Here is a 25,159-nt window from a genome sequence, read left to right as displayed (position 1 = left end):
TTTGAATGAGGTTCAGTTGTTTGCAGGCGTGCGCACCTAGCAGGGACGCCCTGTCTGGTTTAACAATCTCAAAGCTTAAGCTTGCTTGTGTGTGTCGGCTGGACACCTGTAGATGGCAGGACCCAGTGCCTTGATTGCGTTTCCGTTGTAGTCCAGGAGTTTGCAGCTGGAAGGATTGTGGGGGGCTTCTTGATTCTCTTGAAGTCCACCTGCGAAATCAGGTTGGCAGAGGCACCTGTATCCAGTTTGAACTGGATGGGGCAGTAGTTGCATGCCATTCATCCTCGGAATCCACGATCAGGATTGATTGGACTTGCAATGTGTCCGGTGTGGCGTATTCACACTTCGTAATAATGCCCACTCGGTAAGTGTTGTCCAGGTATTCATCATCTGGATCCATCGCACTGCCTGGATCAGAGTCATGCATTCGGTGTTGCACACTTCTGATGCGACGCTGTCGGAATTGGGAGCGCTGGCTCCTGACTGGTGGTGCAGATCTGCACAGGGCTGCATAGTGGTTTGGTTTCCCACAGTTTAAACAGTGTTTGCTTCTTGCAGGGCAGTTTTTTTTTAAATGGGCGGTGCCGCAGTTCGCACACGTCCTGACGTCGGCGTCATGACGCTCAGTGCGACGCTGCGCATACGCGGTGCGGTTCTCGGACGTCAGCACCTGCGCAGTGTGGCTTTCGGCCGCTTCGTGTTCCCGGTTGCATGCGTTGGGCCCTGGGAAGAGCGCACAAAATGGCTGCTTTCGTCAATGTGGAGGCGCTGCATCCGGGAGATGGCCTGAACACTCTCCACCTCGTGGGAGGCTTGTTTTTCACTTTCTGCCGTTTTGTACTGTGAATAGCGATTTTTAGCGTGCTCATGCACAGTACACGTTTCAATCGCGACTGGCAGGGTCATGTGCTTGATTTTCAACAATTGCTCTCGTCGAGGATCAGAGTGAACTCCAAAACGATTCAGTCTCTGATCATGGAGTCAGTGATATCACCGAAGTTGCCGGATTACGCTAGCAGTCTAAGGTTAGTTCGATAGGAGTTGAAGGTTTTGCCTTTACCTTGCATCCTCTGCTTGAAGATGTAGCGCTCGAAGATTTCGTTGTTGTCCACCTCGCAGAGGCTGTCGAATTTGTCCAGGATGGTTTGGTACTTTGTTTTGTCCTACCCTTCGGAATAAAGTTGAAGATCTCTACCGCGTGGTCACCCGCAGTGGTGAGTAGAAGAGCTATCTTCCGAGCATCGGTCGCGCCATTGAGGTCGGATGCTTCCACGTATAGTTGAAATTTCAGCTTGAATGATCGCCAGTTGCCGCTAAGATTGCCGGTGGTCCTGAGCTGATGAGGAGCCTGAATCTTGTCCATTGTGCCTGTAGTCAGGAGCTGGTTGTCACGGATCTTGCTGAGTTGAACTGAATAGATTGAACAGTCACTCCTGGTATCATGTTGTGTTATGCTGCTTCAGATAACACAGGCTGCTACTTGATGCAGTCTTAACTAAAGGATGCTCCAGACTCTGAAATGAGTTCAAAGTGTTTATTGAACTATTAACACAGTTCTCAAATGAGTTCGACTCTCTGCTAATCTAACTGTAGTAACTCAGTCTAACTGTACCAGTTTGCTCTAAGCCACGTGCTGGGGTGTGATGCTGCTGATCAACCCTGTCTAACTCTCTAGATGTCTGTCTGTGGAAAGAGGCAGGGTGTGAGTGCCTCATCCCTTTTATAGTGTTTATGTCATGCCCCCTTGTGGTGATGCCACCTCTGAGGGTCCTGACTGCCCATTGGTTGTGTCCTATTCTGAGTTCATTGGTTGCATGTTTGCACATCATGACAGGGGGTTGGTCTGTGGAGGACTGTGAAAGTGGGGGCTGGTCTGTGGGGGTCTGTGAATGTGGGGGTTAGTCTGTGGGGGTCTGTGAATGTGGTGGCTGGTCTGTGAGGGGTCTGTGAATGTGGGGGTTGGTCTGTGGGGGTCTGTGAATGTGGGGGTTGGTCTGTGGGGGTCTGTGAATGTGGGGGTTGGTCTGTGGGGGTCAGTGAATGTGGGGATTGGACTGTGAGGGGTCTGTGAATGTGGGGGTTTGTCTGTGAATGCGGGGATTGGTCTGTGAATGCGGGGATTGGTCTGTAAGGGGACTGTGAATGTGGGGGTTTGTCTGTGAATGTGGGGGTTGGTCTGTGGGGGTCTGTGAATGTGGGGGTTGGTCTGTGGGGGTCTGTGAATGTGGGGATTGGACTGTGAGGGGTCTGTAAATGTGGGGGTTGGTCAGTGAGGGGTCTGTGAATGTGGGGGTTGGTCAGTGAGGGGTCTGTGGATGTGGGGGTTGGTCAGTGAGGTGTCTGTGAATGTGTGGGTTGGTCTGTGAATGCGGGGATTGGTCTGTGAATGCGGGGATTGGTCTGTGAATGCGGGGATTGGTCTGTGAGGGGACTGTGAATGTGGGGATTGGTCTGTGAGGGGTCTGTGAATGTGGGGGTTTGTCTGTGAATGTGGGGGTTGGTCAGTGAGGGGTCTGTGAATGTGGGGATTGGTCTGTGAATGTGGGGGTTTGTCTGTGAATGTGGGGGCTGGTCTGTGAATGCGGGGATTGGTCTGTGAGGGGTCTGTGAATGTGGGGGTTTGTCTGTGAATGTGGGGGCTGGTCTGTGAATGCGGGGATTGGTCTGTGAATGCGGGGATTGGTCTGTGAGGGGACTGTGAATGTGGGGGTTTGTCTGTGAATGTGGGGGTTGGTAAGTGAGGGGTCTGTGAATGTGGGGGTTGGTCAGTGAATGTGGGGGTTGGTCTGTGAGTGGTCTGTGAATGTGGGGGCTGGTCAGTGAATGTGGGGGTTGGTCTGTGAATGTGGGGGTTGGTCTGTGAATGTGGGGATTGGTCTGTGAATGTGGGGATTGGTCTGTGAATGTGGGGATTGGTCTGTGAATGTGGGGGTTGGTCTGTGAATGTGGGGGTTGGTCTGTGGGGGTCAGTGAATGTGGGGGTTGGTCTGTGAATGTGGGGATTGGTCTGTGAATGTGGGGGTTGGTCTGTGAGGGGTCTGTGAATGTGGGGGTTGGTCTGTGAATGTGGGGGTTGGTCAGTGAGGGGTCTGTGAATGTGGGGGCTGGTCTGTGGGGGTCTGTGAATGTGGGGGTTGGTCAGTGAGGGGTCTGTGAATGTGGGGGTTGGTCAGTGAGGGGTCTGTGAATGTGGGGGTTGGTCTGTGGAGGTCTGTGAATGTGGGGGTTGGTCAGTGAGGGGACTGTGAATGTGGGGGTTGGTCTGTGAATGTGGGGGTTGGTCAGTGAGGGGACTGTGAATGTGGGGGTCGTCTGTGGGGGTCTGTGAATGTGGGGGTTGGTCTGTGAATGGGGGTGGGCCTGTGAATGTGGGGGGGGTCTGTGGGGGTCTGTGAATGGGGGGTGGGTCTGTGAATGGGGGGGGGTCTGTGGGGGTCTGTGAATGGGGGGTGGGTCTGTGAATGGGGGTGGGTCTGTGAATGGGGGGGTGGGTCTGTGGGGGTCTGTGAATGGGGGGTGGGTCTGTGAATGGGGGTGGGTCTGTGAATGGGGGGTGGGTCTGTGAATGGGGGGTGGGTCTGTGAATGGGGGGTGGGTCTGTGTGGGCCTGTGAATGGGGGGTGGATCTGTGAATGGGGGGGGTCTGTGAATGGGGGGTGGGTCTGTGAACTGGGGTGGGTCTGTGAATGGGGGGTGGGTCTGTGAATGGGGGGTGGGTCTGTGAATGGGGGGGTGGGTCTGTGGGGGTCTGTGAATGGGGGGGTGGGTCTGTGAATGGGGGGGTCTGTGTGGGTCTGTGAATGGGGGGTGGGTCTGTGGGGGTTTGTGAATGGGGGGGTGGGTCTGCGAATGGGGGGGAGTCTGTGTGGGTCTGTGAATGGGGGGTGGGTCTGTGGGGGTCTGTGAATGGAGGGTGGGTCTGTGGGGGTCTGTGAATGGGGGGTGGGTCTGTGAATTGGGGGTCGTCTGTGTGGGTCTGTGAATGAGGGTGGGTCTGTGAATGGGGGTGGGTCTGTGAATGGGGGGTAGGTCGGTGTGGGTCTGTGAATGGGGGGGTGGGTCTGTGAATGGGGGGGGTGTCTGTGAATGGGGGGGTGGGTCTGTGGGGGTCTGTGAATGGGGGGGTCTGTGTGGGTCTGTGAATGGGGGGGTGGCTCTGTGAATGGGGGGTGGGTCTGTGAATGGGGGGTGGGTCTGTGTGGGCCTGTGAATGGGAGGTGGGTCTGTGAATGGGGGGGGGGGGGTTCTGTGATGGAGAAGGTTGCTCTTTCAGGATTTGGGCACCTCAGTGCCCTGGAGTGGTGTTAGATGGGGACCCGGGTTCGATACCCGGCGTCGGTCCCTGTTTGTGCGGAATCTGCACGTTCTCCCCAGTTTCCTCCGGGTGCTCCGGTTTCCTCCCACAAAGTCCCGAAAAACGTGCAGGTTAAGTGAATTGGACATTCTGAATTCTCCCTCAGTGTACCCAAACAGGTGCCGAGATGTGGCGAGTAGGGGCTTTTCACAGTGTTAATGTAAGCCTACTTGTGACTGCAAAGATTATTATTCTGAAGCATCAGAAGCCTGTCTCTGCAATGCAAATGCCTCCCTTTCTTCGACTCAGAAAAGAAGCAAAGCACCGATGCCCGACACAGTTGAGCAGCCCCGGCTGGAGAGGTCCCATGTCAGCTGGTGCATCACTGCAGAGGTAGAAAGTGATGGTGGTGACATAATGTAAATGTTTACTGTGACAAAATGTTCAGAGAGAGCTGGCTCAGAGAGAAATTGGTTTATTCAGCAACAGTGCAGGGACTCCTTTCACTCCCCTCCCCCAGTCTTCCCCCCTCCTCCTCATTGCCTTCTCCTCATTCCTATCCACTCACCCTTTCCCCATCACTCTCCTCTCCCTCCTCCGACAGCCTACCCTCTCATTCTCACTTCATCCATTCCCTTTCCCCCACTCTCCCCAACCACCCCTTCTTTCCTCACTAACCCTCCCTGCATCCCCCTCAACTCCGCCTCCCACTCACACCCCTGCATCCCCTCAATTCCCAACCCCTCACTCCTCACTGCTTTTTCCCTCACACTCCGCCCCCATACCTCACTCCCCCTGCACTCCCCTCCTCTCCACCCTCTCCCCCTCCTCATCCCTTCCCTACCCCCCCACCCCTCCCCCCCCCCACCCTTTCCCTACCCCTCCCCATCCTTTCCCTGACCCTCCCCACCCCTTCCCCACTCTGTCCCCACCCACACCCACCTCCTCCCCTTTCCATCTCCCTGCCTCCATCACCATCCCCCTCCCCTCCCTTTCCTTGCTCTCCCCCACCCTTTCTTCTCTCTCTCCCTCCCTCTTCTCCTCTCCACTCCCTCTCCTCTCCCTCCCCCATCTTCTCTTCCCTCCATCTCCCCCCCCCTCAACATCCCCTTTCACCTGTCCTTTCTTCCCCCTCCCTCTTCTGCATGCTATCACTTATTTTCGCCTCCCTCATTCAGCATTCACCCTTCCTCTCCCCCTCTTTCACCCTCTCCTCCTCCCCTACCATTCCCTCCCCCTTCCTTCCCCCTACTCCCCTCTATCCCCCTCCCCTCCAACCACTCCCCCCTCTCCCCTCCCTCTCCCCTCCCTCTCCTCTCCCTCCCTCTCCTCTCCCTCCCCTCTCTTCCTCTCACTCTCTTCTCCCCCTCCCCTCCCCTACCCTCTCCCCTCCTGTTCCCCTCCCCTAGCTGCTGCCCCTTGCTGTCTGGGTTGACGCTGTTACAGAGCCACCTGCTGGTGTTGGTCAGTAATGGTGAGGTGGCCCTTTCCTCCAGGGTTCAGGGCTGCTCCAGCTGACAGTCACTCAGCCTGTAGTTGGCCACATCCTGGTACATGCACTGCTGACCCCGTGTGATGTCCTCATAGGTTGACTGATCTGCCTGGTTCAGACCCTGCAGGAAAGATAGAGATTGTGAGCGAGGCTGGAGAAAGAGGCTGCGGGAAATAAGGAGGTGTATTGATAGAGAGGGGGAGGATTGGAGAGAGAGAAAGGGAAAGAGAGATAGAGAGCAACAATGACAGAGAGGAGGAGAGAGAGATATAGCAAGGGATAGGGAGAGAGAGACAGAGAGCGAAAGGGTAGAGAAAGGGAGACAGAGAGAGCAAGGGACAGATAGAGAGGGATAGAGAGCAAGAGACAGTGGCAGAGAAAGGGATATAGAGAGAAATAGAAAGGGAGAGAGAGAGAGAGACAGCGTGTCAGAGAGACAGAAAGAGAAGAATCGAGGAAGAGAAAAGGATAGAGATAGAGAATCAGAAGGGGATAGAGAGAGACAGAGTGAAGGGGAGAGACACAAAGGGACTTTCAGAGAGAGAAAGATGAGTGAGAGGGATCGAGAGAGAGATGGTGTGAGGGGCAGAGAGAGAAGGGGATCGAGAGAGAGAAAGACAGACAGTGAAGTGCACAGGAACACAGTGGGAGAGGGACAGAGGGAGACAGAGTGAGGCACAGAGAGAAAAGGAGGGACAGAGAAAGAGAGAAAACAGATACAAAGATGCAGAGAGAGAAAAAGGGTGAAAGAAGACAGATAATAGAGAATTGAGAGAGTGAGACAGAGAGCAACAAAGTAGAGAGAGATGGGAATTGGGGCAGAGAGAGAGAGCAGAGAGGAACAAATAGACATGCCTTTCTCTCGTGCTTTGCAGGATGTAACACGTCACTGTCCAGCCAGTGAGCTACTTGTGAACGGTAGTTGCTGTTGTAATGTTGGAAACACTGTGGCCAACATGTGCCCAGCAAGATGCCACGATCTGCGATGAGGTCACGATTAGGTATATTTTGAGGGATATGGACCGTGACATATGTTGGCCTCGGAACACTGGGATGAATTGCCACTTCTCCACTTACAATTGTGGTGTGGGATCTTCACCATTTACCCTGAGGGCGGGGGAGAGGGGGGAACATTCAGGGGCATCAGGTGGGAGTCCCATCCGCGAGGTGTGAGTGCCCACAGATGGACTGGCAGGGAGACTATCTACCTGTGCCGATCAGAGGTATTGCAACTGGAATGGAGAAGCTTAGAGTGAGGTTTCTGCATGGGAGAACAATTCATTTCTATCCCACTTCCTGTAATGTTGCAACTAAGATTTTTTTAAAATTTCATTATATTTTTAAAATAAATTTAGAGTACTCAATTATTTTTTTCAAATGAATGGGCAATTTAGCATGGCCAATCCACCTAACCTGCATATCTTTGGATTGTGGGGGTGAGACCCACGCAGGCACGAGGAAAATGTGCAAACTCTACACAGTCAGTGACCCGGGGGCAACTAAGACGTTTTCAAATGAGGGTGGCACGGTGGCGCAGTGGTTAGCACTGCTGCCTCACGCCGCCGAGGACCTGGGTTCGATCCCGGCCCTGAGTCACTGTCCATGTGGAGTTTGCACATTCTCTCCGTGTCTGCATGGGTTTCACCCCCACAACCCAAAGATGTGCAGGGTAGGTGCATTGGCCACGCTAAATTGCCCCTTAATTGGGAAAAAAAAGAATTGGGCGCTTTTAACTGAAAGAAAAATGTTTTCAAATGTAATTTTATCAAATTTATAAATGATGCGTATTTTCGGGCGGGGACACAAACTGGCTGACCTCACAGAGCAGGAGCCAGGATGCTAGACAGTATCTGCCTGCTCACATTGTGCGGGAGACAGCGAGATAGACAGACGTCTGGTCACATTGTGCGGGAGACAGAGAGATAGACAGACGTCTGGTCACATTGTGCAGGAGACAGAGAGATAGACAGACGTCTGGTCACATTGTGCAGGAGACAGAGAGATAGACAGACGTCTGGTTACATTGTGCGGGAGACAGAGAGATAGACAGACGTCTGGTCACATTGTGCGGGAGACAGAGAGATAGACAGACGTCTGGTCACATTGTGCAGGAGACAGAGAGATAGACAGGCATCTGTCTGGTCACATTGTGCAGGAGACAGAGAGATAGACAGACGTCTGATCACACTGTGCGGGAGACAGAGAGATAGACAGACGTCTGGTCACATTGTGCAGGAGACAGAGAGATAGACAGACGTCTGGTCACATTGTGCAGGAGACAGAGAGATAGACAGACGTCTGGTCACATTGTGCAGGAGACAGAGAGATAGACAGACGTCTGGTTACATTATGCGGGAGACAGAGAGATAGACAGACGTCTGGTCACATTGTGCAGGAGACGGAGAGTTAGACAGACGTCTGGTCACATTGTGCGGGAGACAGAGAGATAGACAGACGTCTGATCACATTGTGCAGGAGACAGAGAGATAGACAGACGTCGGGTTACATTGTGCGGGAGACAGAGAGATAGACAGACGTCTGGTCACACTGTGCGGGAGACAGAGAGATAGACAGACGTCTGGTCACACTGTGCGGGAGACAGAGAGATAGACAGACGTCTGGTCACACTGTGCAGGAGACAGAGAGATAGACAGACGTCTGGTCACACTGTGCAGGAGACAGAGAGATAGACAGACGTCTGGTCACACTGTGCGGGAGACAGAGAGATAGACAGACGTCTGGTCACACTGTGCAGGAGACAGAGAGATAGACAGACGTCGGGTTACATTGTGCGGGAGACAGAGAGATAGACAGGCATCTGTCTGGTCACATTGTGCAGGAGGCGGAGAGTTAGACAGATGTCTGTCTGGTCACATTGTGCGGGAGACAGAGAGATAGACAGACGTCTGTGTGGTCACATTGTGCAGGAGACAGAGAGATAGACAGACGTCTGTCTGGTCACATTGTGCTGGAGGCGGAGAGTTAGACAGATGTCTGTCGGGTTACATTGTGCAGGAGACAGAGAGATAGACAGGCATCTGTCTGGTCACATTGTGCAGGAGGCGGAGAGTTAGACAGATGTCTGTCTGGTCACATTGTGCAGGAGACAGAGAGATAGACAGACGTCTGACTGATCACAAATTGCAGGAGACAGAGAGATAGACAGATGTCTGTCTGACGGACAGCTTTTTTACCTCATACAGATTCTCATTCTCTTCCTTGTAACGCTGAATCCTCTCCTTCAAACTCTTCTGCGACTTCTGTCCAAAGACAAATCGACAAATGATGACATTACTGACAGCCTGCTGTCATGAGGGGATATCGAGTGACCTAATGCACACTGGGAGGGCGATGTTACTGCTCCGTTTCAATAAGCTTATGCAAAAATTGTTCTAACAGAAAGGATTTTCAATTGAATTCAAAAACAATCAACACAGCAAGGTGTGGAAACATTCACTGTCCCCTTAAACACTTCCCAAGGCAGGTACCACATGGGATTAGATACAGAGTAAAGCTCCCTCTACACTGTCCCATCCAACACCACCAGGACGGATACAACATGGGGTTAGATACAGAGTAAAGCTCCCTCTACACTGTGCCCATCAAATATTCCTTGGACAGGTACAACACGGGGTTAGATACAGAGTAAAGCTTCCTCTACACTCCCCATCAAATACTACCTGGACAGGTACAGTACGCGGTTAGATACAGAGTAAAGCCCCCTCGACACTGTCCCCATCAAACAGTCCCAGGACAGGTACAGCACGGGGTTAGATGCTACACCGTCCTCATCAAACACACCCAGAACTGGTAGAGGACGGAGTTAGACAGAGTTAAGCTCCCTCTACACTGTCCCCATCAAACACGCCCAGGACAGGTACAGCACGGGGTTAGATACAGAGTAAAGCTCCCTCTACACTGTCCCCATCAAACACTCCCAGGACACGTACAGCACAGGGTTAGATACAGAGTAAAGCTCCCTCTACACTGTCCCCATCAAACACTCGCAGGACAGGTACAGCACGGGGTTAGATACAGAGTAAAGCTCTCTCCACACTGTCCCCATCAAACACTCCCAGGACACATACAGCACAGGGTTAGATACACAGTAAAGCTCCCTCTACACTGTCCCCATCAAACACTCCCAGGACAGGCACAACACGGGGTTAGATACAGAGTAAAGCTCTCTCTACACTGACCCATCAAACACTCCCAGGGCAGATACAGCATGGAATTAGACTAATGCTCCCTCTTCAGAGTGTGTGTGCGCTGTTTCTGCATGTGTCTGTGTGTTGTTTGTGTGTGTGTTTGTGTATGACTGTGTGCTGATTGTGTGTGTATCTCCATTGTGTCTGTATGTTGTTTGTGTTGTGTGTATCGGTATGTTTGTGTGTCTGTGTTGTTTCTGACTGTGTGTCTATGTGTTTGTATCTATGCAATTGTGTGTTTGTGTGTGATTGTGTGTGCATTCTTTGTGTGTTGTTTATTTGTGTGTGTGTCTGTGTGTTGGGTGTGTGTCTGTCTGTGTGCATGTGGGTGTTTATCTGTGTATGTGTGTGTTTCTGTTTGTTTGTGTATTTGTGCACCTGCGTGTTTGTTTGTGCCTGTGTTGTATGTATGTTTGCCACTCTGTGTTTATCTGTGTGTTGTTTGTGAGTGATTGTCTGTATGTGTGTTTGTTGATTGTGTGTGTTGTTTGTGAGTGTGCACCTATGTTTGTGTGTGTGTTGCCTGTGTTTGTGTGTTATTTGTGGGTTAATGCACACAACCACTGAGTCATTGAGTAGTCGGGGGTGTTATGGGAGAGGTGTTTTCAGAACCCCAAAATGTATCATAGAGTTCAACCCCCCCCCCTTTAATGCATTGTTGCTGTTGAAGCACACGGCTTGTTCCCCAGGTGTAGTATTACAATTATGGACACGTGGTTTTTGAAACAAAACAATGTTTATTCCATGAACTCAAATTAACCTTTTAAATAAACATTGGATCTCTTAACACCCCTTACTTCAAAGATAACCCCAAAAATAATACAACACTACCCAATCCTACAAACTGGTTCTTTACGCATCCAAAAGACTTCACCTTCATAAAAACAGTAACACACCAGGTCACAGTTAATATATAATTTCTGTTGGATGGCAGAGATATATCAGCTTGGTTGACTTCAGCTCCAGCACCTTGCTTTTCTTCCTGCAGCTCACAGCCAAAAACACACAGACACTCCCAGCTTTCTCCTCAAACTGAAACCAAAAGCAGAAGTGAGTTCAGCTCCCCCCACCCTCTGACATCACTTCAGTAATATGATCAGCTCCATTTCTCAAAGGTACTTTGCTTAAACATCCATTTCTTAAAGGTACTCTCACATGACAGGGGGAAAGAACATTATCATCTCATTGCTTGTTTCCCCATCACAGCCTCTCTGTCTGTGATACTGGAAGTGTGTGTGAAGAACAACACTCACCTCTCGGAGCAGAATGCTCCCTGGGATCACAACCAGGATGAGCAGGAGGATGCCCTCCACCATTAGGATGATATTCTTCACAGATTCCCGGATGTTGAAGAACTTTTGCGATGACCCTGAGCCAGGGAAATGAGGAAAGGACAGAGAGTGTTCAGCATGAGGCGCTAGCTTTCTTGAGAGACAGCAGTCATGAACTGTGTACTGGCTGGAGATTCAATCCCACATCTGAACCCCTTTTCTATCACAGTAAATGATGGTAAAAAGCCAGAAGCAATCAGAGTACTAAGAGTCTTGGGGTGGTAGGGACGGGACCAGGTATTGAGATAATTAAAAATTCATAGTCAGACAGAAGAAATAATCAAATTGGACTAATGTAAGGCTGCGTTTTAACTCGACTGGGCTCCAGCGAGGGAGGGGGAGGCGGAGATAGTGGTGGCGATGGACGCTGAGAAAGCCTTCGATAGGGTAGAGTGGGGGTACCTGTGGGAGGTGCTGAAGAGGTTCGGGTTTGGGGAAGGGTTTGTCAGGTGGGTTAGGCTGTTGTACGAGGTCCCGATGGCGAGTGTGGCCACAAATAGGAGGAGGTCCGAGTACTTTCGGTTGCACCGAGTGACGAGACAGGGGTGTCCCCTGTCCCCTCTGCTCTTCGCACTGGCGATTGAACCTCTGGCTATGGCACTGAGAGAGTCGAGGAACTGGAGGGGGTTGGTGCGGGGTGGGGAGGAGCATAGGGTGTCGCTTTATGCGGACGACCTGCTGCTGTATGTGGCGGACACGGTGGGAGGAATGCCAGAGGTAATGAGGATGCTTAGGGAATTCGGGGACTTTTCGGGGTACAAGCTCAATGTGGGGAAGAGCGAGCTGTTCGTAGTTCAGCGAGGGGACCAGGAGAGGGGGATTGGCGAGCTCCCACTAAAAAGGGCGGAGAGGAGTTTCAAATATTTGGGGGTCCAGGTGGCCAGGAGCTGGGGGCCCTGCATAGGCTTAACTTTACAAGGCTGATGGAGGAGGAGTTCAAGAGGTGGGACGCGTTGCCGCTGTCCCTGGCGGGTAGGGTGCAGTCAATCAAAATGACGGTGCTCCCAAGGTTTTTGTTCCTGTTCCAGTGCCTCCCCATGTTTATCCCAAAGGCTTTTTTCAGGCGGGGTAACAGGAGTATAATGGGGTTTGTGTGGGCGCGAGGGACTCCGAGGGTGAGAAGGGTGTTCCTGGAGCGGAGTAGAGATAGGGGGGGGGTCGGCGCTGCCCAACCTCTGTGGGTACTACTGGGCCGCCAATGCGACAATGGTGCGCAAGTGGGTGATGGAGGGGGAGGGGGCTGCATGGAAGAGGCTGGAGACGGTGTCCTGTGTGGGTACGAGTCTGGGGGCGCTGGCAACGGCACCGCTGCCACTCCCTCCAAGGAGGTATACCACGAGCCCTGTGGTGGTGGCGGCCCTCAAAATTTGGGGGCAGTGGAGGCGGCATAGGGGGGGAAGTTAGGGCCTCGGCGTGGACCCCATTACGGGGGAACCACCGGTTCACCCCAGGAAGAACAGGTGGAGGGTTTTCGGGGTGGCACAGGGCAGGCATACGAAGGTTGGGGGACCTGTTTGTGGACGGGAAGTTCGCGAGCTTGGGTGAGCTGGAGGAGAAGTACGGGCTCCCCCCGGGGAACACCTTCAGGTACTTACAGGTAAGGGTGTTTGCCAGACGGCAGGTGGTGGAATTCCCACGGCTACTGCCACACACAGTACAGGACAGGGTGCTCTCGGGGGGGTGGGCGGGAGTGGGGAAGATCTCGGAAACTTACCAGATGATGCAGGAGGAGGAGGAGGCCTCGGTGGTGGAGTTGAAAGGTAAGTGGGAGGAGGAGTTGGGAGAGGAGATCGAAGAGGGGACGTGGGCAGATGCCCGAGGGAGGGTGAACTCTTCCTCTTCATGCGCGAGGCTCAGCCTCATACAGTTTAAAGTGCTGCACAGGGCACACATGACCGGGACAAGGATGAGCAGGTTCTTTGGGGGTGAGGACAGGTGTGTTAGGTGCTCAGGGAGCCCAGCAAATCACACCCATATGTTCTGGGCATGCCCAGCGCTGGAGGAATTTTGGAAGGGCGTAGCGAGGACGGTGTCGAGGGTGGTAGGATCCAGGGTCAAACCGGGCTGGGGGCTCGCAATATTTGGGGTGGCAGAGAAGCCGGGAGTGCAGGAGGCGAACGAGGCCGGAATTCTGGCCTTTGCGTCCCTGGTAGCCCGGCGAAGGATTCTCCTTCAGTGGAAAGATACGAGGCCCCCAAGCGTGGTATCCTGGATCAGCGATATGGCAGGGTTCATTAAATTGGAGAGGGTGAAATTCGCCTTGAGAGGGTCGGTACAAGGGTTCTTTAGGCGGTGGCAACTTTCTGGCAGAATGCTAGACATTGGTCAATGGCAGCAGCAGCTCGGGGGGTGGGGGGGTTGTTATTTACACTGGAAGGGTCTGAGGGGGTGTATACACCTGTTGTGTTAATGTTAATGTTAATTTATTATTTAGGTACGGGGGGAGGGGTTTGGGGGGTTGCTTTTTTAGATTGTGTTTTGTACTTAACCCTGTTGGGTTCTTTTTTCTTTCTCATTTTGTTATTATATTTTATGAAAACCTTTAATAAAATTTTTTTTAATTTTTTTTTAAACTCTACTGGGCTGACACCAGAAGTGATCGTCTCCCGAGAAGCAGAGAAGGCCTTTGACAGACTCGAATGGAGGTACCTCACGAGGTACTGGAATAGTTTGGATTTGGGCCAATGTTGTGGGTGAAACTATTGTATAGTGCTCCCATGGAGAGTGTATGGACACACACCACTACTCTGCATACCTCCGGCTGCACAGAGGCACAAGGCAGAGATGCCCTTGATCCCCACTGCTATTTGCCCTGGCAATTGAGCCACTGGCAATCACTCTTTGATCAGTGAAGGGGTGGAGAAGCATTCAAAGCGAGATAGAGAGCATAGAGTCTCACTCTACACGGATGACCTGCTCCTCTAAAACACAGGGCAAGTCAGGAGCCAGAAGGGACAAGCACTGGGGATGCGCACAATCGTGACTGCAACAATAATGCCAAGGTGGACGCCAAACGCGCCCCCTGGTATGTTCATTATTAAAACAGTACGGTTGCAACAACTGACCACTGGGGGCGCAATAGTAGGGCCCCCCCCTCCCCACACCTGTACATAGATTATTGTCGAGTGTAGACTTATTCATTTGTTGTGTAATTTCATTCCCTTTTGTTTGTTTTCCTTTTTGTGCACCCATTTTCTTTTTTGAGTCGCCTCCTTCGCATTGTGCAATAATGTAAAACTAATAAAAACTTATTTTTTAAACTCTACTGGGCAGGTCTGTGAGCTCTTGGACATCCTTCGGAAAGATATCCCTAATTTGATACAACATCAGTTTACCAGAATGCTGTCTGCCCTCCCAAGTGGTAAATTACCCGGAGAAAGAACACAGCGAGCCTCATATTCCCTGGGCTATAAGAACAGATGCAGGAACAGAAGTAGTCCATTCGGCCCATCGAGTCTGCGCCACCATTCAATGACTGATCTGATGTGATAATCATCAGCTCTACCTTCCCACCTTATCCCCATAACCCTTCGGCCCCTCACTGATTAAAAATCTGTCTATCTCAGCCTTGAACATACCGAACGACCCAACCTCTGCAGCTCTCTGCGGTAAAGAATTCCACAGATTCACTACCCTCTGAGAATAGAAATTCCTCCTCATCTCTGTCTGAAATGGGCGACCCCTTACTCTGAGATTATGCCCTCTGGTCCTAGACTCTCCCAAAAGAAGTAACATCCTCTCAGTATCTACCCTGTCAAGCCCCCTGAAAATCCGATATGTCTCTCATTCTTCTAAATTCCATTTAGTGCAGGCCCGACCTATTTAACCACTCCCCAGAAGGAAATCCCTCCATACCCAGCATCAATCAAGCAAAACCTCTCCGGACTGCCTCCAATGTCAATGTATTTGTTCTTAGATGAGGGGACCAAAACTGTTCAGGGGCTGATTTGACAATGTATAGAAGACAGTGGTTGCTAATGAGCAACTATCTCTGCTGGCTGGAGACTTCAGAACTATGCCGCAGAGCCTAAAAATGAGAACCGGACGTGATATGAAATTGCGAAACAATCCTAAACGCAAAAGATGGTATCTGCTAATTAGGGGTATGAGTTGGCCATTCGGCAAATCGAGTCAGCTCCGCCTTTCGGATTTGGATTGGATTGGATTTGGTTATTGTCACCTGTACCGAGGTACAGTGAAAAGTATTTTTCTGCGAGCAGCTCAACAGATCATTAAGTACATGACGAGAAAAGGAAATAAAAGAAAATACATAATAGGGCAACACAAAGTGCACAATGTAACACCGGCATCGGATGAAGAAAAGAGGGGTGTAGTGTTAATGAGGTCAGTCCGTAAGAGGGTCATTTACGAGTCTGGTAACAGCAGGGAAGAAGCTGTTTTTGAGTCTGTTTGTGCGTGTTCTCAGACTTTTGTATCTCCTACCCGATGGAAGAAGTTGGAAGAGTGAGTAAGCCAGGTAGGAGAACTTTCGATAAGATCACGCTCGGTCTGATTGTGGCTTGGACGCCTCATTCTCCCCAATGCCCTGCACAACCCCCTAACCTAGCACCTTCCCACCAACCAAGAATCTATCTACCTCTACCTTAATGATATTCCATGACCCAGTCCCTCTTGGGAGGAGGATGCCAAAGACTCATGGCATTCTCAGAGGAAAGTGATTGTCTTCAACTCTGTCTTAAATGGGTGAGAGTCCTTATTCTTAAGTTGTGGCCCCCCCTCTCTCCCACAAGGGGAAATATCTTTTCAGTCTCCACCCTGTCCAGTCCCTCTCAGGATCTAATGTATTTCAATAAGATCGCCTCTCACTCTTCTCAACTCCACTGGATAAAGGTCCAGCCTGTCCAATCTTTCCTCTGAGGATACCCTCTTCATCTGAGTTATCAGTGGAATGAACCTTCTCTGAGCGTCTTTGAATGCAATTATACCCTTTCCTAAATAAGGAAACTATACCAAGTTCTAGATGTGATCTCACCAATGCCTTGTACAACTACGGCAAAAGACCCCTACTTTCCATTCCCCCTTGCAATAAACAACAACATTTCATTTGCCTTCCTCATCACTTGTACCTGCAAAATAATTATTTGTGAATCATGTACCAGGGTACTTCTGAGTTCTGCTATCTCTCCCCCATTTAGATGACATGCTGGAGGGGGGAATTTGAGGATGAACAGACCGGAGGGGATGAATGAACTCCTCCTGTGCATCTGTGTAACCCCCTCAGCTTCTCTTGACTGGCCCGGGATGGACACCACGTGGGGGCCGTATCCTCTCCAATGAAGCGACAGTTGAGTCAGATTCCAATTCCCTGGAATACAACCAATCCTCTCAGGCCCGACCTTCAGGCCATGCTCCCAGGAACTAGCACCTAGGGCACCCACTCAGCACCCACTCACCATCCACCCAGCACACAAGCCCCCACCCACTCCCCACCCACTCAGCACCCACTCCCCACCCACTCAGCACCCACTCAGCACCCACTCAGCACCCACTCCGCACCCACTCCGCACCCACTCAGCACACAAGCTCCCACCCACTCAGCACCCACTCCCCACCCACTCAGCACACAAGCCCCCACCCACTCCCCACCCACTCAGCACCCACTCCCCACCCACTCAGCACCCACTCAGCACCCACTCCGCACCCACTCCGCACCCACTCAGCACACAAGCCCCCACCCACTCAGCACCCACTCCCCACCCACTCAGCACACAAGCCCCCACCCACACCCCACCCACTCAGCACTCACTCCCCACCCACACAGTACCCACTCCCCAGCCACTCAGCACCCACTCCCCACCCACTCAGTACACAAGCCCCACCCATTCCTCACCCATTTTCCATCCGCTCCACATCAATCACCCCCACGTATTCTGCCACTAACTCCCGACTAAATCCCCACCCATTCCCCACATGCCCCACCCCCTTCCCACCCAGCCCCACCCACCCCCACACAGTCCCATGCACTCCCTAACCACCCATGCCCCTCTCACTCCACACCCACTCCCTACCCATCCCCACCCACTCCCCACCCACTCCGCATCCACCCCTATCAACTCCCCACCCATTCTCACCCACACAAACCCATGCCACACCCCACCTACTCCACAACGATCCCCCGCCCACTTCCTCACCATCCCCCACCCTCTCTCCACCCATCCACCCCCTCTCACCCCACACACTTCCACTCACTCACCACCCACTTCCCATCCACTCCTTTGCATCGGGCATGAACATTCACCAGGGAGCTAGCAAGATTGGCCTGAAGGGCACAGGGAACATGGGCTGAGAGTGGGCACCAAAAGAGGTGAGCGGTGGGTGTGTGACAGTGAGTTTCACAGGGGCATGAGTCACTCACTGTAGTCATCAACGAAAGGGATGAGGGGGAGATCGGCCAGCTTCTCGAAACCTAAGCTTGGCATTATGATGGCTGCTCCCTCAATCCTGATCTTCCATCCTTTTCTCGTCACACGATCACATCCATTGACAGCACCTTCCAAACCCATGACCACCAACATCTAGAAGAACAAGGGCAGCACATACCTGGGAACACCATCACCTGGACGTTCCCCTCCAAGTTACTCATCATCCTGACTTCAAAATATATTGGTCATTCCTTAACTGTCACTGGGTCAAAATCCTGGAACTTCCTCCCTAACAGCACTGTGGGTGTACCTGCACCACATAGACCGTAGCGGTTCAAAATAGCGGCTAACCACCACCTTCTCAAGGTCAGTTACAGATGGACAATGAATGCTGGGGTTAGCCAGCAAAGCCCACATCCCATGAAAGAATAAATAAAAGGTGTTTGGTCCTTAAGGGCTCTTTTATGAGGGCCACGAAGAATCCAGCACGGGTTTTAAGAATACAAAGTAGTAACATTTATTTACAATAACATATATATATAACAGCAGCAGCAACTTCCCTTGCTGCACACTCCTTCCTGCTGGTTCCTGAACTGGCCAGCTTTATTTATACTAGGAGTTTACTAATGGTTTCTCCGCCCCCCTCATTGGGGAAGCTCCCACAGGATTGTGGGGTTGTCATTAGTCCCCAGCCAATGGTAAGTAGGCAGGTTATAACAGGCTCCCCTCCCCTGTTACCTGCCCCACCCAGGATTCTCCTTACACTCTCTCCAAACTTCAACACGTAGCTTCAAATCAAGCATCACGTTACTTACTGTACACCCGGAATCCGATATCACAGGAGCTGCTGTTGGTGGCAATGTGCTGACAGCGGTAAATTCCCAAGTGCTCCTCCTTCACTTCCTGGAAGACAATGTTCTCGGAGTTCAGCGTTTTCCAGGCCGAGGCATTGTAGGGCCTCATCTTCCAGATCACGGCCTCCTTGGTGCTGAGGTCACACTCCAGCTTGAATGGACGCCCCATCTCAGCCCGCATGGAGGGATTCTTAATCCGCAGGGCACCGACTGTGAACACAAGAACTGCCGGTCAGCACCATAGCGGGGCACAGTCAGGCAGCATAAGAAGAGGTTACTTCACGCCTCACGGCTGCACCGGCTCAATTATTCCCACATTCCCCTCCACCTGCATCCCCATTTCCCTGTACAACGTTCCCCTTCAAGCATTTATCCAATTCCCTCTTTGAAATTTCCTCTTGCATCTGCTGCCACCTCTCTTTCAGGCAGTACCTTCCAGACCACACCTCGCTGGGTAAAAATCATCTCCCCCCCCCTCTGATTCCGTTGTAGCTTCTTCTCGATATGTGTCTCTCTGGCTACCGACCCTCTTTCCCGCCAATTGAAAACATATTCTTCTTATTGATTCTATCCAAGCCCTTTGTGATTTTGAACATCTTGATTCAATCTCCCCCTGAACCTTCTCTGCTCCAAGGGGAGCAATCCCAACCTCTCCCAGTCTCTCCACATTACCTGAACTCCTTCATCCCTGGGAACGTTCTGGGGAACCTCCTCTCGCAACACCCACCCCCCCCCCCACCCCCCCCCCCCCCAGCCCACAACGTCCTCCCCCCAAGCCCACAACCTCCTCCCCTCCAGCCCACAACCTCCTCCCCGCCAGCCCACAACCTCCTCCCCCCCCAGCCCACAACCTCCTCCCTAAAGTGCGAGGCCCAGAGTCAGACACAATCCTCCAGATGAGGCCTAACGGGTGTTTTTTAAAGGTTTCACGTCACTTCCTTGATGCCGTACTGGTGTCCCGATTAATCAAACCAAGGTTCCCGTTTGCTGTTTGTTTGTTCAAATGGGCTTCTCAGCTGGGTCCTGCCAGCTTTGATGATTTGTGTACAAACATCCCCAGGTATCTCAGTTCCCGAACCCTCCTTTAGAATTTATCATTCATTTTATATTGTCTCTCCTCATTCAGCACACCAAAAGTCTATCAGTGTGATGAACGGTTATTGTATTACTGTACCCTTATCATCATGTAAGGTGATGTCCCCTTTAAGACCGGGCTTGGAACCCTGGGGACTCCGCCTCCGGCTCCGCCCACCTGGGAGTCATATATAAGGGGCCGCCTTGCTGGCGGCACCCAGTAAGCACCCGTCTCGGCATCAGGCTAGTTCTTAGCTTATTAAAGCCTTCTTCACCGTTTTACTCTCTAGCATCGTTATTAAGGGTACAACAATCAGTTTACACTTCATTGTGTCAACTTCCCTCTGTTCACTGCCTGCCCATTTCACCAATCCACCTCCATCCTCCTCAAAACTGTAACTATCCTCCTCACTCTTTACAACACCTCTCAGTTTATATCGAACAGCAAAATCGAAGTGGGGCTACGTAAAGAAGGTAGGTCCGCGGCAGTAACACATACAAGAATGAGAAGGGGCATGGAGAACGACGTTCGTCCAGAATGGGAAACAATTTCTCATCGACAATGTCTGCACTCAGGATGAAGTCTTACAACACCAGGTTAAAGTCCAACAGGTTTGTTTCAAATCACTAGCTTTCGGAGCGCTGCTCCTTCCTCGTGTCTCGGAGGAAGGAGCAGCGCTCCGAAAGCTAGTGACATCGAAACAAACCTGTTGGACTTTAACCTGGTGTTGTAAGACTTTGTACTGTGCTCACCCCAGTCCAACGCCGGCATCTCCACATCATGCACTCAGGATGGCATGATGGTGCAGTGGTTACCGCTGCTGCCTCACGGCACAGAGGACCCGGGTTCGATCCCGGCCCCGGGTCACAGTCCGTGTGGAGTTTGCACATTCTTCCCATGTCTGCGTGAGTCTGAGCCCCACAACCCAAAGATGTGGCCACGCTAAATTGCCCCTTAACTGGAAAAAAGAGCTTTCAGTACTCTAAATTAAAAATAAAACAATGCATGCACTCTCCCTCTCAAAAAACCCAGGGGCACACTGCTGAGGTTCCTTCCACACAATCGCTTCCAACTTTGCCAATAGTTGTGTCATAGGGTAATTGATCAAAGACCTTTACATGACCAATTACAAACAAGGTGTCCATCTTTAGTAGCCACAGAGGAGTCCAAAACGAGAGGCGTAAAAAGCTTATGGCCATATTGTTCACACCACAGACCAATCGGACACGCTGCATCTCGGGACGGGACGGGGCGCAATGACAAAATTCAGCAAGTTTCTGCAAACGCATTATGAACTCGGGTACAGACTCCCATGGGGTCCTCTGTCGTGTTGAAATGGTACCATTTCCTGAAGACCGACGGCTTGGGGTCATAGCTGTTCGCTACAAGTGTTACCAGCTCCTTGAATGTCTTGGAGTCTGGGGCTGTGGGATACATTAGGCTTTTTATCACACTGAAGGTGTGGGCCTCATCGGCAGCCAAGAGTATTACTGTCTGTCACTCAACACCACATATAGCATTGGCCCTGAAAACGTAGCGCTTGCGCGCTGCGTATTGCGCCCAATGTTCCTCACTTTCATCAAACACATCAAGTCTCCCAAAAGTACAGCACTTCCGAAACAGAGCAAACCTTATTCTGTCAGTAAAATAGGAGATGACGGTGCATCCAACAGTTAGCAGCACTAACTGTATCTCCACTTTTACCCTCATCACCAATTTATTGGCCACAGACGACCCAATCAGTTGTTTTACAATGAAGGGGCAATTTCAGGTGGCCAATTCACCTATCCTGCACATCTTTGGGTCGTAGGGGTGAAACCCAAGCCCACACAAGGAGAATGTTCAAACTCCACACGGACAGTGACCCAGGGCCGAGATTGAGCCCGGGTCCACAGCGCCGTGATGCAGCAGTGCTAACCACTGTACCATCACTGTCGCCCAAAGAAACTTACTTTATTGCGAAGTAAACACAGTACACTCCAGGTCCAGGCCGGGACTACTCTGCACGGCTCCCAGCTGGGCCAGCTTTTATGACAGAGTCCATTATTCTGCTGATGGGCCCAGGCACCTCAGCAGGGAAACTCATATTACATGAACCTCATGGGAAGGCTAATTATCGATCCCCGTAGGCGTCGTGTGGGTTATAATGCCATGAAATACTCCCAGGGCCACTACAACATGGGGTTAGATGCAGAGTAAACTCCTTCTACACAGTCCCCATCTAGCACTTTCAGTACAGGTACAGCACGGGATTTGATATAGAGTAAAGCTTCCTCTACACTGACCCCATCAAACACTCCCAGGACAGGTGCAGCACGGGGCTTGATACAGAGTAAAGCTCCCTCTACACTCCCCCCATCAAACACTCCCAGGACAGGTACAGCACGGGGTTAGATACAGACTAAAGCTCCCTCTACACTGCCCCCATCAAACACTCCCAGGACAGGTACAGCACGTGGTTAGATACAGAGTAAAGCTCCCTCTACACTGTCCCCATCAAACACTCCCAGAACAGGTGCAGCACGGGGCTTGATACAGAGTAAAGCTCCCTCTACACTGTCCCCATCAAACACTCCCAGGACAGGTACAGCATGGGGTTGGATGCAGAGTAAAGCTCCCTCTACACTGTCTCCATCAAACACTCCCAGGACAGGTACAGCACGGGGTGAGATACAGAGTAAAGCTCCCTCTACACTGTCCCCATCAAACACTCCCAGGACAGGTACAGCATGGGGTTAGATACAGAGTAAAGTTCCCGCTACACTGTCTCCATCAAACACTCCCCGGACAGGGGCAGCACGGTGTTAGATACAGAGTAAAGCTCCCTCTACACTGTCCCCATTAAACACTCCCAGGACAGGTACAGCACGGGATTAGATACAGAGTAAAGCTCCCTCTACACTGTCCCCATGTCCCCATCAAACACTCCCAGGACAGGTACAGCACGGGATTAGATACAGAGTAAAGCTCCCTCTACACTGTCCCCATCAAACACACCCAGGACAGGTACAGCGTGGATTAGATAAAAGTAAAGTTCCCTCTACACCAGTGTTTTTCAAATTTTTTTTGCCCGGGCTCATTTTTACCAACCAGCCATCCTTCGGGACTCACAGCGGCCAAACTTCACAACTCAGGGCCGCCGACCTTCACAACCCATGCCGGCCGAATTTCGCAACCCACCATTTTCACTTACCTTTAATGTGGCACCTGTTTGGTCCTCACGATCTCACTTACTTTATTATTCAATGGTACATTTTTGATAATGACTTCAGCTGATGATTTAAGATCTCACTGAATCCATTGAAAAACATTAAGAGCCCTTTTTTTTTAACTGTCTTTGAAGTTTTTAACTTTCACTTGCCAGTACTTCGCTGCATATCACAAACATGGGGCACGATCCAACGGTGGCGCTGCGCCGGAAAAGCAGCTCGCCGCGGCGCAGCATGGCCGTTGAAAGCTGGGAAACCCCGCTCCCGGGATCTACCCGCTCGCAACGCCTCGCAATGGGCTTATTATCAAACCTGCCTATGAGAGCGAGACAGCTAGCCTCACTCTAATGTGCAGATTCCCGAGGTACCTGAGGCTTTGGGATTCAACCCCATCACTTCAGAGAACTTGGGTGGGTGACATTTAGTGTTGGGTGGAGTTACTGGGCTATGGGGACAGGGTGGATGTGTGGGCTGCTTGGGTGCTCTTTCAAAGGGCCGGTGCAGACTCGATGGGCCAAATGGCCTCCTTCTGCACTGTAAATTCTATGAATCTATGAATCCATTTGGTAATGCTCTGTCATGCTCTGTCGACTGGCCAAAGTGAACGATGAACAACAGAACATGTGGCTTGAAGTAATTTTTTAGAGAACAAACTTTGTGGTAAGAAAACTCGGATAAATTAACTACAAACAACTAACACTGAACAAATCTGACTTCCGGTGGTGGCATGTCGAGGGGAAGTCGCACATTGGGTGGCTCCCGCTTGAGATGTATTTTTAAGAGATTTGAAGTCCGGTCCCGGTAGTAATTTTTGGAGGCAAAAGTGCTGGCAAGACGGCGGATGTCGGACTGCATGGTGGGGCCGCACTGCTTACGGTGGAAAAATGACCAAGGTGATGGCTGTGGAGCTGGAGAAGCAGTTTTCGAGGCACATGGAGGCGTTGAGGAAGGCGATGGCAGTTGGACTGAGATCATTGGTGGAGGAGGCAATCGCCTTTTAGGAGAATTATTGAACGTGGTGATGGCACCGGCAGAGTGGAAGGAAACAGAGGTGGTTTGGCATTGGACGCCGAGAAAGCATTTGACCGGGTAGAATGGGTGTACTTGATAGCAGTTCTGGAGCGGTTTGGGATTGGGCCATGATTTGTGGACTGGGTAAAGCTACAGTATAAGGAGCTGAGGGCGAGTGTCCGCACAAACAACATCAGCTCGGAATACTTTTCTCTCCACCGTGGGACTAGGCAGGGATGTCCTATGTCCCTCCTGCTGTTTGCACTCGCGATTGAGCCGTTGGCCATCGCGTTAAGAAGTTCAGGGGTATGGAAAGGGATAGTGCGGCGGGGGGGGGGGGGGGGGTGTAGAGCATAGAGTGTCCTTATATGCCGATGACTTGTTATACATATCAGAACTGAGTGAGTCAATAGGAGGAATATTGGAGCTGCTTCAGGCGTTTGAGTCTTTCTCGGGGTACAAGTTAAATCTAGACAAGAGTGAATCTTTTGTGGTGTCTCAGGGGTGGGGCAGGGGCGGGGGGGCTGCCATTCCATAGGACAGGGACTCACTTTAGATACCTGGGAGTGCAGGCTGGTCGGGATTGGGGCTCCGTAGGTACAACATTTCTAGTTTGGTGGGGAGGGTGAAAACGGATCTGGCAAGGTGGGATGGTCTCCCTCTGTTACTGGCGGGTTGGGTACAGGCGGTTAAAATGAACGCGTTGCAGCGATTTTTGTTTGTTTTTCAATGCCAGCCGATTTTCCTGCCAAAGGCATTTTTCAGAGAGATTGAAGGAATTATTACCACGTTCATATGGGAAGGAAGGTGGCCAGAATTAAAAAGGTGTTGCTGCAGAGGAGAAGCCAGGCAGGGGATTTGGGGCTTGCGAACGTGATGTATTATTACTGGGCAGCGAATGCGGAAGAAGTGCGGAGCTGGGTCAGAGGGGTGGATTGCCAGTGGGTCAGAATAGAGGAGAGTTTGTGTAGGGGGTAACAACACCGCTCCCGATGGCCCTGGGTATATACTCAGGGAGTCCGGGAGTAATAGCTTCGTTGAGAATTTGGAGGCGGATTCGACAGCACTTCGAGTTGGGGGCAGGGTCAAGGGAAATGCCGATTCGGGGGAACCACAGATTTGAACCAGGGAAGTGGGATAGAAATTTTCGGAGATGGGAGGAGAAGGGAATTAGGACACTAAAAGATTTATTTTTGGGGGGTCAGTTTGCAGCATTGAAGGAGTGAAATATGGGCTGGAACAGGGGGAAATGTTTAGATACATGCATGTTCGGGACTTTGCTAGGAAGGAGACACAGAGTTT

General features: G+C 51.4%; 1 protein-coding gene across 2 annotated transcripts in view; it reads right to left on the bottom strand.

Annotated features, from left to right (window-relative positions):
* Nucleotides 1-5,687: 5,687 nt before the first annotated feature.
* Nucleotides 5,688-25,159, bottom strand: part of cd79a (CD79a molecule, immunoglobulin-associated alpha) — a 46,352-nt gene continuing 26,880 nt past the window's right edge. Inside the window, exons 2-5 of one of the 2 annotated variants that reach the window (XM_072470199.1) lie at nt 18,524-18,787; nt 11,248-11,363; nt 8,981-9,046; nt 5,688-5,907 (exon numbers count right to left, since the gene is read on the bottom strand). In XM_072470199.1, the coding sequence (XP_072326300.1) occupies nt 5,794-5,907; nt 8,981-9,046; nt 11,248-11,363; nt 18,524-18,787 (560 nt within the window). In that variant the 3' untranslated portion in view covers nt 5,688-5,793. The remainder of the gene's footprint in view (nt 5,908-8,980; nt 9,047-11,247; nt 11,364-18,523; nt 18,788-25,159) is intronic. The other variant, XM_072470200.1, reaches the window with a different exon arrangement.

The sequence above is a fragment of the Scyliorhinus torazame genome, chromosome 12 (assembly GCF_047496885.1).
Source record: "Scyliorhinus torazame isolate Kashiwa2021f chromosome 12, sScyTor2.1, whole genome shotgun sequence".
Classification (NCBI taxonomy): Eukaryota; Metazoa; Chordata; class Chondrichthyes; order Carcharhiniformes; family Scyliorhinidae; genus Scyliorhinus; species Scyliorhinus torazame.
This window is presented reverse-complemented; position numbering and strand designations above follow the sequence as displayed.